Here is a 13,516-nt window from a genome sequence, read left to right on the forward strand (position 1 = left end):
TTATTTAATATCTGCTGTCTCTTTTTTTTTTTAATTTTCAAGAACTATTTCTTTTTATTTCTAGGGGGGGCACCACAAAAAAAAACTATATTTTTTTGCACCTGACCAGGCGGTGGTGCAGTGGATAGAGCGTCGGACTGGGATGTGGAGGACTCAGGTTCCAGACCCCGAGGTCGCCAGCTTGAGCGCAGGCTCATCTGGCTTGAGCTAAAAAGCTCACCAGCGTGGACCAAAGGTCACTGGCTTTAGCAAGGGGTTACTCGGTCTGCTGAAGACCCACGGTCAAGGCACATATGAGAAAGCAATCAATGAACAACTAAGGTGTCTCAATGAAAAACTGATGATTGATGCTTCTCATCTCTCTCCGTTCTTCTCTGTCTGTCCCTGTCTACCTCTCTCTGACTCTCTCTGTCCCTGTAAAAAACCCCCACAAAACTATATTTTTATATGGGGGAGGGTAGAAACGGTACTGGGCCCTGCTCAGTGGCCCCTTCTTGTTCTGAAGGGTTGTAAGGAAGACTTTGAGGAAATAAAAGTTGATGTTTGGGAAAATCCAGGTGTAGTTGCTTTATATACTGCTCACAAAAATTAGGGGATGTTTTATCACTTCATATGGATTTTGAAATATCCCCTAGTTTTGGTGAGCAGCGTCTGTGTGTCGGGTAGAAGGGACAAAGGGAATTGTGGAGGTCCCTCACACCCTCCCTCTCACTGCAGACGAGGTCCTGGGACTCTGGGGCGGAGAAAGGGCCCCTTTCATTCCTGCTTCTTGAGAATGCCCAGCAGGAGGCGCCACGCACCTGGCACGCTGGCGAGGATGGCGGATGGCGGGCAGCACCCTCGTGATCACCCCAACCCGCTGGGCACAGCTCTGACGCCGTCTGCTGTGCTATTTCTTATTCTCTAATAATATCCCTGTATTTGTTCTCGTGGACGCTTTGTCATATCTCTCTGAGCGTATCACGCCTTCTTGTTTTACAAGATAAGTTTTTTAAAAAGATTTCTTCTGTTGTTGGATGTTGCCCTGTTCCTTTCAAATTCCCTTTTCATCTGATCATTTGTCTCATGTTAGAGGCATCACTCGAGTGCCTGGCGGTCCTCGGTGGTCTGTTCATGCCTCAGGCACTCAGACCCTACCGGGAGAGAGCTCTTTGTACAGAGATCGAGCTGAGTGAGTAGTGAGTAGTGGGCTTCGCTGTTTGTGTAAAAGGCTGGCTGGCTTCACTAGGGGACCTCCAGGTGTCCGTCGCTGGGTATATTTTCTCTTGAGTTAGTCAATTTCTCCTGAGGGCGCTGAGGAGAGGAATAAAGGGAGCTTACTGTTGACGTGAACTCGCCCACCCCACACCCCATTTTCGGAGCCTGCACCTCACCCCACAGTGTCCGCAGTCGCTGATCAGAGACGGGCTCATCCCTGGGCATTTTCGGGAGGCTGGTGAGAAGTAACTCAACCATTGTGTTGGTTTATTTTCGTTTTCCAGCGTTGGTAATGTAACACAGGCTCGGCGTCGGGAAAGGATTGGTAGCCATTTTTACAATCTGTCACGTGGTAGAAGCTCTTCCTCCCATGAACACAACCCCTATGAGTCTTTATAAATTATGATAGGGGGTTGCTATCCAGGAAGTTACAGAGCTTAATTTCGGAGTCTGTTCTATTTTCAGAAGTGACTATAACCAGGAGTGAACCAATGTCCTAGAGAACACTTTGTTTTCATTCTGGTTGGAGTACAGTTGACCCTTGAACTATGCAAGGGTGATGGGCTCCCAACACTCAATGCAGTTGAAAATTCACAGATAACTTTTGACTCCCTCAAAAACCTAACTGCAGGCCCTGGCCGGTTGGCTCAGTGGTAGAGTGTCGGCCTGGTGTGCGGGAGTCCCGGGTTTGATTCCCGGCCAGGGCACACAGGAGGAGCGCCCATCTGCTTCTCAACCCCTCCCCCTCTCCTTCCTCTCTGTCTCTCTCTTCCCCTCCTGCAGCCGAGGCTGCATTGAAGCAAAGATTGCCCAGGTGCTGAGGATGGCTCTGTGGCCTCTGCCTCAGGCGCTAGAATGGCTCTGATTGCAGCAGAGTGACGCCCCAAGATGGGCAGAGCATCACCCCCTGGTGGGCATGCCGGGTGGATCCCAGTCGGGCGCATGCGGGAGTCTGTCTGACTGCCTCCCCGTTTCCAGCTTCGGAAACATACACACACAAAAAAAGAAAAATAAATAAATAAAAATAAAACATCGTTCAGACTTAAATATAAATAAAACGGAAATAATATAAGTTATTTATTCTTTCTCTGCGGACTGGTACCAAATAGCCCACGGACCGTAACTGGTCCGTGACCCAGGGGTTGGGGACCACTGGTATAAATGACAGGATACACTAGTACCTACACTTATTCCATGCATTGATGGCATACCTAACTTTTTCTTAATCTTTTCACTATTTCTAGCTATGCAGTTCATCTGTGTGATCTTTTTTTTTCAAATTGTTGCAAATTTCCCAAAACTTTTCAATATATATGCACTGGAAAAAATGCTCACCTGAAGTGGACTCACCCATTACAAACCTGGGTTGTTGTTCAAGGGTCAGCTGCAGTAGAAAAGCTTTTGTTTTTTTTAACTTCCTTTGGATTTGCATTTAACTGGCAGCCTTCTGAGATGAGTCATTATTAACCATGTGATGTTACATTGCCCCTGACAGGCATAAGAGCATCCCATACGGACGAAAGACAGACACACAGAGAGTATGGCAACTTGGTGTACTTCATCTGTTACCTTGGTGTATTCTCTTGTGTTTGTTTAACAAGATGTCCATGGGAATGATTAGACATTGCTTTATTTGTAGGTAGCATCTCATGTAATTCTGACAGCAACCCTAAGAGGGATACTGTTTGTTAACTGCCGTTTTGGAGACGGAGGAGCTAAGGCAGGGGTTGACCAGTATGCCTGGAACCGCCTGGCTGTCGAAAAGAAGATCCCCTGAGTTCAGAATGGAAGGTGCCGCCACTCACCCAGCTCTGGCCATGGGTGTCACGTGTGACTCCAGGCTGAGACACACCAGGGCAAAGCCCTTGCAGCCACACTGGTCCCCTCTGTAGAAGTTGGGGTGTCTGCACCTCATACAGTAAAATGGGATTATTGAGCTACCAGAAAGGTTGTTTATTGTAAACCACACGCCTTTGGCTCCTGTTCTGATGGTTTCCAATTTGAAAGCTAATGTACAATAGTAGACTTCTCAGGAAGACTGTCCCAGGAGTGGGAGAGAGGCTGACTGGGACACGTTAAACTTCTCTTCTGAAACCAGGGCTCTTCTGTTTGTCTTGCTGCCGTTTATAATTTTAGACTCTCTGGGACTCTCAGGTCTTGGTGTGCAGCCAGCCACCTGTCAGATGTTTGAATTGCGGCCTCTGCTCAGACCTCTGCCCCCAAGAGTGAGAGGGCACACCACTGCCCCCAGGAGCCCAGCCTCCCCTGGCTTTCCTGGGACCTGACACCTCTCAGTCTTACCTCTTCTCCTCTAGTCCATCTAGGGTTTCTCTGTACATGTCCATACATCCTGGCTTTTGGGTTTTTATTGTTTTTGTTTTTTTACTTTAAAATGGGAAAAACTGTTATGTGATTTTAGATGTCAAAGAAGCAGTATTTTTATTAGTTATGATAGGATCAGACTAAAAGAATCATACAATGTAAGTATATGTGGAAGAGTATCTGAAATCTTTTTACATACCCATTTGTATAAACTGACCATTCGGTCTGTCTGTGTGGTTGGCACCGTGTTTGCTGGTCTCTTGTGTGGATCACTCTGGAGCTCATGATTTCGGTGGGTCTCAGGTTGGCAGAAGTATCCATCTCAGTCCTTCAGACACTGGTCCCATTTAGAAAGGTTGAAGAATTCTGTGACAGGTATTTTATGATAAGGATAATTCTTGAGAAGGAATATTGTATTGTTATAGAAGTTTCCAAACGGATACAAAAGTGGAGAGAATCATGTCACAGTTGGCGACAATCTTGCTTTAAAATCAATTCTGGACAGAATGTTCCTAAGAAGTCTTCCTGAAGACATTCTAGAGAGGGAAACTCCGCCCTGGGCCCCTAAATGCCATCAGTTTTATTATTGCGGCTACACTGCACCTGAAGGGACCTCCAGGTGTTCCAGACCTCTAATCCAGCTTCTCTTCTCCAGGGCCCAGTCATATACGCGCAGCTAGACCACTCTGGCGGGCATCACAGTGACAAGATCAACAAGTCCGAGTATGTGGTGTATGCTGACATCCGGAAAAATTAAGAGAAGACCCAGATCATATCCTAAGCGAGAAACAAATTCAAACTGGACTCTTGTCTGGAAATGTAGCCCATAACCACGTGCGGCCTTGGACGGGGGCAGGCACCGAGTGGGGAAAAGGATGTGTATAAAGGATCTGTATAAATATTCTATTTAATCTGCTGATGCGAGGAGCCAGTGGTGCATGACGAAAAGATGGTATGATTCTACATATATAAAAATTGTCTTGCTGCTTTTTTTGTACTTTCTTTTTTTTGCATTCAGGGTCATTACAGTTGTGGGGAAATTTGGCAATATCCCTGTACCTATATCATTTAGGTGTGGTTTGCGTTAACTGGAGAGGTAGCAGTCTTTTAGTGTCCCTATAGACATGGCCTTTTTATTAAAGGGCTTAACCAGTTCTAGCACTTACTGTAGTTGGAGGATGAAGATACTACGAGGGAAACGTACCTAGGGTGGCCCATCACCCACTGTCCGCTCTGAATGTTTGGGTGTCGTTTTTAGGAAACACCCATCAGCTGTGTGCCGCTTGGAGAATATTTGAGAAATTTTGTTGTTGTTGTCAAGGTTTCTTATCTCTCTCTGAAATCCAGGGCATTTTTTTGCTTCCTATGCTGCACATGTGAATTGAACATCACACCCCTTTCACATCAGCTTGTGTGTTCATTACCGTGGGATCCGCACGGGTGGTACCTGCCAGAGGTCACGTCCCTCTCGGTACTTTTAGACCAGTGTCATTGATACGGAGTTGAAGCAGAGAGCTGAGGCCTTGCCCAGGGAGGCGAGGAGGGGTCAGTTACGTTCTCTCCAAAGTCCTTCCTGCTGGAAACGAGCGTCCCCACACAGCCACAGGGGAGGAGTCTTGGCCCTTTCCCAGCAGACAGAGGCAGGACAACTAGGTGGTCAGCCTGCTGGATTCTACAACGTTCTCTTAGGGGGTCATCTTTCTAAAAGCTTCAGTCGTCCCTTCATGGTGCCTCAAGGACCTTTGAGGGGTGACACATCATAGAGTTCTGAGATCAAGTAGGGCTGGTACTTCTCCTGTGGAAATCTCTCCTCTGTTCCCATTTAGGTACTTTGTGTTTGTTTTCCATGTTCTTCCTCCATTGATGGAGTTGCTGAATAGTGAGGTGAAAAGTCTAGACAGCTGGGGTGCACTTCCCAATAACTCATTTTGTCCCGCTCACAACCGCCCCCACTACCCCATCTCAAACCTGTGATTTCTGTTTTCGCTGGGAATGAAAAGCAAAGTGAAATCATTAAACACTTCATATTTGTCATCCCTCCATTTCCTGGGTTATTTTGTGTTACAAGAGTGCTTTTAGTTTTGTTTTTTTAATTTATTTAAAATGATCTGAAAGCCCACAGGTCGGTGGGGGGGGATGTCACAGGACAACACCCCCCCCTCCCAGCCTCCGTTTGGGAAACTGGGCATTTGGGAAATGGGGCGTGATGGGCAGGTGTTCCTCTTCCTCCCCCTTTAGTTGGAGTCCACCACGTACTGCTTCCTTTCCTTCCCGGCTCCTGGCGTCTTTGTGAGGGAGTTTGGAGGCTGAGTTCCAAGAGAATCCTTAAGGGAATACAGCAGGATTTAGCTTCCAAGGTGTTGCGAGGTGATAGTGTAGATCCCGGAGTCTGAGCGTCAGAAGTCTCCCAGAGACGTGTGGTCTTTTCTTTTCTGCAAGGCGGCTGGCTCTTCCCAGGCCGCCAGGCTGGCGCTGCGTTCCCCTGAACCTGACCCGGGCAGGGGCTGTGTGCACACACTGCCTGCTGTCTCCTGAGGCTGGGGGTCTACTCTGCATTCTGTGTGGCCCAGCGGCCTCTCCTCCTCGCTCGTGTGGCTCGTGGACCCAGCGCAAGCGAGGGATGCCAAGAGCTCGAGAGCTCGTCCGCACGGGCCTGCCTGCCTCCTCTAAAACTTGCCTGCATCTAGTCTGAAAACAGCAAGAGCCCTCAGAAGACCTTCCGCGCATGCTGGGGTGTGGCGGGGGAGCGCGGGACATTGCATTGTTGCTATCGGATGCAGGATGGCAGGACTATGGTGGGCAGAAGTGACACGCACTGTCCAGAGGCCAGTGTGCGGCTGGCTGTATGTGATGTTTCCTGACAGTCCCTTTTTTCAGAGAAAAGGGGCATCCACTTTTCCTCTCCTTGCCAGGCCCTGTGAATACACTATACATTCCTGGTACCTCCTGTAGCAAGAGTCCTGATTTTGTTGCGAGGACTGAGAACTGCCACCCACGGCCCTGCCAGCATTCCCTTTAAGGACACTGACAGGCCTCTCTCTTCTTAGCTCCCCATGCCGCATCCTGCCTGACGCTGGGCCTCTCCACCCCAACGCACGCCCTTCAGACTGTTCGGCACCTGCCCAGCTGGCTCTGCAACGGGCGTGTCTGCCGAGCAGCTCAGACTTGGTAGTGCTTCCTCCTCACCTCACACCGCCTCCCTGTGGGTCCTGGGGCCCTTTCTCCTGTGTCCCCGCATTCCTGTCCCTGGCCACAGGTGACAACAGTGGGGCTACTTCTAATGGAAGCCCTTTCCAGGTTTTCTTATTGGCAGAATGAGACCTTAAAATTACACATGATCTCTGTAAGGCAGCACCAAGAAGGGATTCCTTAGAGATAAAATTCCAAAACCTTCTGTAGCTTTTCAATGGAAATGTATCCAGCTAGGGGAAAACCATCAAGGTCATTATTTTTTGTTTCCTTTTACAATTGTACTTTTGTGAATATTTTAATATACCTTTTTCAATTACCAAATGGTGTTGTGTGTTCATTTTTAATTAAGTAGAAAAAAAAGTTAAAAGCTTTTTCATTCATTCCATACATGGCCTGCCTCAGGCCCTTTGCACATGCCATTGCCTCTGTCCGAAACACACATTCTGTATATATGTATTTTATTTGTTGGTTTGCTTCCTCACTTTCTTTAAGTCTCTGCCTCATTATCACCTTCTCAGATCTTTGTAATATATAAAAAAAGAGCAACCTCACTTTCACCTCTGCTCTCCTGTCCCTCTTAATCCTGCTCTGTTTTTCTCCTGTTTCCCCCACTGAAACATAAGCACCGACTTTGCCCTAAGGTTCATTGCTCCATCCTTTGTGAGTAGACAATTGCCTGGCTGGCACTTAGCAGGTGTTTGATGTTGACTGGATGGATGGATTTATCCATTCAACCAAGTCTGTAGAGAGGACTGTCCTGGGCAGCCTGAGGAAACAATGAACAAGATAAGCTCCTTGGAGCTTGCCGCAGAGCAGGGGTAACAGAAGGTGACATTGTCATAACTAAACCCTGTGTGCCTGCACTGTGTGTTTCTTACTCTCTCCGGCACTGAATTCACACTGGTGTTCATTCCACACCCACTTTTAGGAAAACAGTGTCTTCCTAAAAGGCTTAGGGGATATGATTTGCCCGGTAAAGTCCAGGGAGGCCAGGCTGGCACTGTCTGACCCGAGGCGTTGGTCTTAACCTCTCAAGATAGGAGCCTCACTTCCTTATTGAGATAAAACCGCTGGATGCTGGGTGCCCAGCCTGCAGTTTCTGCGGAGCTGGGTGGGACGAGATAAGAGAAGTAGTTGTGTAAGTGGCAGAGACATAGGTGCCTGGGGGCCTTCATCTTGGGTCACAAGACAATATGAGAGCCCTGTCACTGATGCAGTCTTGCTGACAAAGCCCTGAGATTTTCCAGTGATCTTTCAATTGGATAAATCACTGTACCTTGGGGACGAGCTCTGGACCTGCACAGCCTTGTGTGCAGAGGCTTTCTTGGCTTGCGAGAGGAGGAATCCCAGCAGGCAGGGCCGCGTGGGGGAGTGATCTCACGTGACCCCTGTCCACCGTGGGGATCTGGGGAGAGCAGAGGTGTTCCCCCAGCACGTGGGGCTGCAGTCATGGGATCTGTGGGTTCCCGGTCACCATGGTTTCTCCCACATTGGCGCTAAGTATTGGGGTGTTTCCTCCTGCTGCTGGGGCTCCTTTCTAAGCTGTTCAGGGCACATGCCCACCGAAGAAATGCCTGTTTCTGAGGGTGGCTTCAGCCCCAGCGCGCTGGCCGCACCGTGTTTAAGGGGGAGCCTCAGGTACTGTCCGTGCTGAGGCCGCAGGCTCCCTTGTGAGCCCTCTGAAAGACTGCAGTGCTAGCTGGTTTAAGAACCAATTGATGCCTGACCAGGCGGTGGCACAATGGATAGAGCATCGGACTGGGATGCAGAGGACCCAAGTTCAAGACCCCGAGGTCGCCAGCTTGAGCGCGGGCTCATCTGGTTTGAGCAAAAAGCCCACCAGCTTGGACCCATGATTGCTGGCTTGGACAAGGGGTTACTCGGTCTGCTGAAGGTGCGCGGTCAAGGCACGTTTGAGAAAGCAATCAATGAACAACTAAGGTGTTGCAACGAAAAACTGATGATCGATGCTTCTCATCTCTCTCCGTTCCTGTCTGTCTGTCCCTATCTATCTCTCTTTCTGACTCTCTGTCCCTGTAAAATAAAATAAAAATTAATAAAAAAGAACCAATTGACTCGCCTGGTGGAGGTGGCGTTAGGGACTGACCACCTGCTTTATAGTGCCACTCCCCCCACTTCTTCCGGTCTATTCAAGATATGCAATTATGAAGAGTTTTAAACATGCAGAAAAGAAAGAGTAAAATCAACCTCCGCATACCCATCTTCAATGACTTCACCCATCCTTTTTGTCTTTTTCCTGTTTTCTGAATTATTTTAAAACCAATCCCCAAACCACACCGGTTCTACCCCTACATTCTTCGGTGTGCGTCTTGAAACACACGGGCACTTCCGCGCCCCGCCATGTCTCGTCACACTTTAGTGGGGACATTTTAAAAACACATTCAAACAAACTATTCCTTGCTGCCATCTAATTTTGGGTTTGTGCTCAAATTTCCTTGTCTCAAAAATGACATTTTACAAATGGCTTCTTCACACTAGGATCCAAATGGGGGTCCCAGCAAAACTGCCTTGCGCATTTTAAAGACAAAATCGGGGTCCCGGTACCCTGCAGTTCGCTTCTCCCCTTGGCTTCCACTGTGAGCGCAAAAGGAACAGGCCCTGGCCCTGGCTGGTTAGCTCAGTGGTAGAGTGTCGGCCTGGTGTGCAGAAGTCCCGGGTTCAATTCCCGGCCAGGGCACACAGAAGCGTCCATCTGCTTCTCCACCCCTCCCCCTCTCCTTCCTCTCTGTCTCTCTCTTACCCTCCGCAGCGAGGCTCCATTGGAGCAAAGATGGCCCGGGCGCTGGGGATGGCTCCTTGGCCTCTGCCCCGGGCGCTAGAGTGGCTCTGGTTGCGGCAGAGCGATGCCCCGGAGGGGCAGAGCATCACCCCCTGGTGGGCAGAGCGTGGCCCCCTGGTGGGCGTGCCGGGTGGATCCCGGTCGGGCGCATGCGGAAGTCTGTCTGACTGTCTATCTCTGTTTCCAGCTTCAGAAAAATACAAAAAAAAAAAAAAAAAAGGAACAGGCCCCTGGCTCTTAACCCCCACCTACGAACCCAGAACCAACTGACTCACCTGGTGGAGGTGAAAATGGAAGATTGGGGTTCTTGCTATACGTGTTCTGTGTCTCTTTCAAGTCCAGCTTTTAGATCATGGCCCTGCCAAGGCCACGCTGGCCCGGGCCTTCTCTTACATGGATGAACCATAGTATATTTTATACCATTTCTGAGTGTCTGGGTACATAGGTCATTCCCAGAAATTCTCTTGTTTTTGTGTATCACAAGTGATGCTGGAATGGTCACCTGTCCTTAGGAACTAACTATTAAATAAACAAACAGAAGAAAGTCCAAATGGAAGTCAAAGGCAGCCCAGGGCGAGACAGGCCTCCAGGCCCCTTGGAAGTGGGGTCTCATGTCTGGGGCAGTGACCATGGCTACCAAGCCCAGCTGCCCCCCTCACACCCTCCTAAAGCGGCGGGGCAGCCGTTGGAAGGGCCGCTGCTACCAATCTGGCTGCATCTCGGTTTGCGAGAAGAGCACCGGGAGCCTGGGCACCTGCCACCTGCCGCAGCCTGGGCTGTGTACACAAGGAAGGAAGCCCAGCCGCTCGAGCTCAAGCTGCGGGAGTCCCCCCCACCCCACCCCCAGGGGAGCTGCTGCTTCCAGCTTCATTTTCTCCTACAAACAGGATGTGGAACCATTGTCCATTCTTGGCTCGGTTGGGATTTGACTGGCCGTCCTGGCCTCGTGGAGCTGACCTTTCGTGTTTCAGAATGTGAGAAAGGGCTGGGATTTTTTTTTTTTTTCTTTTAGCTCCCTGCCTCTGGGAAGAGGAAGTCTGGCAGGAATAATATTGCCACATTTGACTTGGAACCTTGCCCTTCAGGGCTGTGCAGCTAATGCATTTGTGGCTTCTTTGCCCTCCGGGGCGTTAAGGAACCTCGGCTTCTGTGGCTGCGGGCTGCCCTGCTGCAGGGGTGGGGGGCAGGGCAGAGCAACACGCCCCCCCACACACACCCCTGCTCAAGGACTCGTTTCTCCTCGCTTTCTTCAGCTTTGGAGAGAGAAGGGTTTTTGTGGGTGTTTGTTTATTTGTTTGAATTACAGTTTCAGCTAGATAAAGAGAAACGTAAAACCTAAATTTATTTGTATGGGGCTCTCTTAGAAGGGGCACTCAGACCAGAGGAAGGTGGGACTTGTACGAAGACCCGTTCTAGTAGTGCTGGCTGGCCCGGCAGCAGCCAGCCCGGGTGGCTTGCTCAGAGCGCGTCTGGATGTGCTGGAGTTGGAGCCCGGTCTGTCTGCTGCTCTGCACGCAAGCCACTGCTGGAGAAAGCTGCTGGGGCGGAGGGGAAGATGATGGGACGCCTTGGGACGCCCGGGCTCTGGCAGAGGAGGGATTCACTTCGGCTCATGCTGAGGTGGGGCTGTGGAGGGAAAGCCCGAGGGAGGGGAGTTAAGTAACTTCTGAACAGAGCTCCTTGGCTGGAAATGACAGGCTTTCATCCGGGGCCTCTAAACACCCCACCAGAGAAAATGGAAGATTGGGGTTCTTGCTGTACGTGTTCTGTGTCTCTTTCAAGTCAAGCTTTTAGATCATGGCCCTGCCAAGGCCATGCTGAGGCCTCCTCCCTGGCCGTGGGCATGCATTCAGGTCACTGCAAAATGCGGTCCCTTCCTGTGGAGGCTAAGGGACCGAAAATAGGAGGCAGCCCAGCCAAGACAGATAGCGAGGCTGCAAGTTAACATTGACCTCACTGCTGAGCACCAGTTAGGCATCCCGGAGTCCGCTTGGCTGGAGAAATGCATATTCAGAAGCGGTATATGGGCCACATGAGGTCATTACAATTTATAGTGATTGAAATTAAATCAAATGTAAAACTCAGATCCTCAGTCACACGAAGCACATCTCAAGGGCAAGCAGCGACGCGTGGCACCAGGCATTGCAGAGGCGGGACCTTCCGTGCCACAGGAAGTTCTGTTGGAAGTGCTGGGGTGCAGGAGTGGCAGCCTTAGGTGGGTGTGCCCGGGTACACATGCGCGCATGCACACAAAGTCTCCTCACATCCCTATCCTCTTGCTGTGGAGGCATGGTGGGTGGGGATGGGGGTACAACTTGCCAGGGTGGCCCCCGGTGACTGCTGCTTTCTGATGGGGGGGGAGCACAGGCTCCGCCACTTGTTCAACTTGTTTATTGCTGCAGCGCCCCATGCACCGTGCAGTGCTGTGACCTCTGTCTCCACTGCCCCTTCCTTACAGCACGCTGTCCTAAGACCAAGCTGGCAGCAGTGACCGTCTGTCTCCCTCTGCCAGTCCACTCTCCACAGAGGGGTGGTTAGAGGAGCCTGGCCCATGCACTTGTTCTGTGTCAAGCTTCCTCAGTTACTCCTCTATTGCTGGCAGATTGCAGTCCCAACAGTGAAGCCACTTGGCCCATAGGCCTTCAGTGGTCCAGCGCCTACCCGCCCCCTCTGTCTCCACTCACTCACCCCCTCCCACTCAGCAGAGCTCCATCTGGACCAGGTGGGAGGATGCCAGCTCTCCATGGCCTCCAAAATGTCTCAAGCACTAAACACCGGTCCCACTCCAGGAGTCTTCACCTGGCTGAGCTTTATAGTTCCTTTCCCGGGAAACCTCCTAGAACCTTCTAGAGTCGCATTAAAGTGCATGTCTCTGCACTTTGTTCTTCAAGTGCCCTTTATAGCTCTATTTTTTTTTAAGTGAGAGGAGGGGAGATAGACTCCCACACGTGCCCTGAGTAGGATTTACCCAGTGACCCCTATATTGGGCTGACGCTCTAATCAACCACGCCATCTTCAGTGCCTGAGGCCAACGCTCGGACCAACCTCAGTGCCGGGGACCACACTCAAACCAGTCGAACCACTGGCCTTAAGAGGGGAAGAAAATGAGAAGGAGGATGGGTAGGGGAAGAGAAGTAGATGGTTGCTTCTCTTGTGTGCCCTGACAGGGGATCAAACCCAGGATATCCATACAACGGGCTGACTCTCTATCCACTAAACCAACCGGCCAGGGCCTAGGTCTATATTTTATTCATTTTAGAGAAGAGAGAGAGAGAGAGAAAGAGAGAGAAGGGGTGAGGAGCAGGAAGCATCAACTCCCATATGTGCCTTGATCAGGCAAGCCCAGGGTTTTGAACTGGTGACCTCAGCGTTCCAGGTCAACGCTTTATCCACCCTAGGTCTATATTTTAATTGCTCCTTTGTTCTCTCAGCAGAGTTTTGAGTTCTTTGCCTGAATTAACTCACATTGACCTTATGAGTACTGGGTACTATTATCACCCACATTTCACTAACAAGAACGGAGACACAAGGTGGTTAGACAAGTTGTCCGAGGACACAATGCTAGCAACGGGCAGGATGGAGATCCCACCCAGCAAGGTCCCAGACCCACACTTGTAACGGCTGTGCAGACTGTTTCTTATTCCTCCTTGTCACCCTCCTACAGATGGTGTACAACCCACTACGGTGGGTGGTAAGTCATTTGGGTGATCTCCATGAGGACCCCTATAGTTTATTCATTCGATAAATATTAGGTTCCCACTTCTAAGGGTTCCTATGAGAATTAACTTGAGATCATCAATTGAAAATGTTATTTAATAGGCTCCTTAACTCATAAGCACTTTCTGAGCACATACGTGGCATACTGCTGGAGGCGGAGCCTCTGCCAGACCTCTGAGAGTTCCTAGACGCAGGGAGGAGAGTTCAAAGGCCCATGTTAGAAAAAATATCGTCACCTCTCCACTCCTCTCTGTCCCTGCAGTCGTCGTGGTTTATCTGCCCTCTCTT

The 13,516-nt window shown here is 50.1% G+C and overlaps 1 protein-coding gene across 1 annotated transcript in view; it reads left to right on the forward strand.

Moving 5' to 3' along the window:
- MPZL1 (myelin protein zero like 1) overlaps positions 1-5,561 on the forward strand; it is a 42,264-nt gene extending 36,703 nt beyond the window's left edge. Inside the window, exon 6 of the mRNA XM_066261064.1 lies at positions 4,175-5,561. Within this exon, the coding sequence (XP_066117161.1) occupies positions 4,175-4,276 (102 nt within the window). The 3' untranslated portion in view covers positions 4,277-5,561. The remainder of the gene's footprint in view (positions 1-4,174) is intronic.
- Positions 5,562-13,516: the final 7,955 nt, after the last annotated feature.

Source organism: Saccopteryx bilineata, chromosome 2 (genome assembly GCF_036850765.1).
Source record: "Saccopteryx bilineata isolate mSacBil1 chromosome 2, mSacBil1_pri_phased_curated, whole genome shotgun sequence".
NCBI classification, from domain to species: Eukaryota; Metazoa; Chordata; class Mammalia; order Chiroptera; family Emballonuridae; genus Saccopteryx; species Saccopteryx bilineata.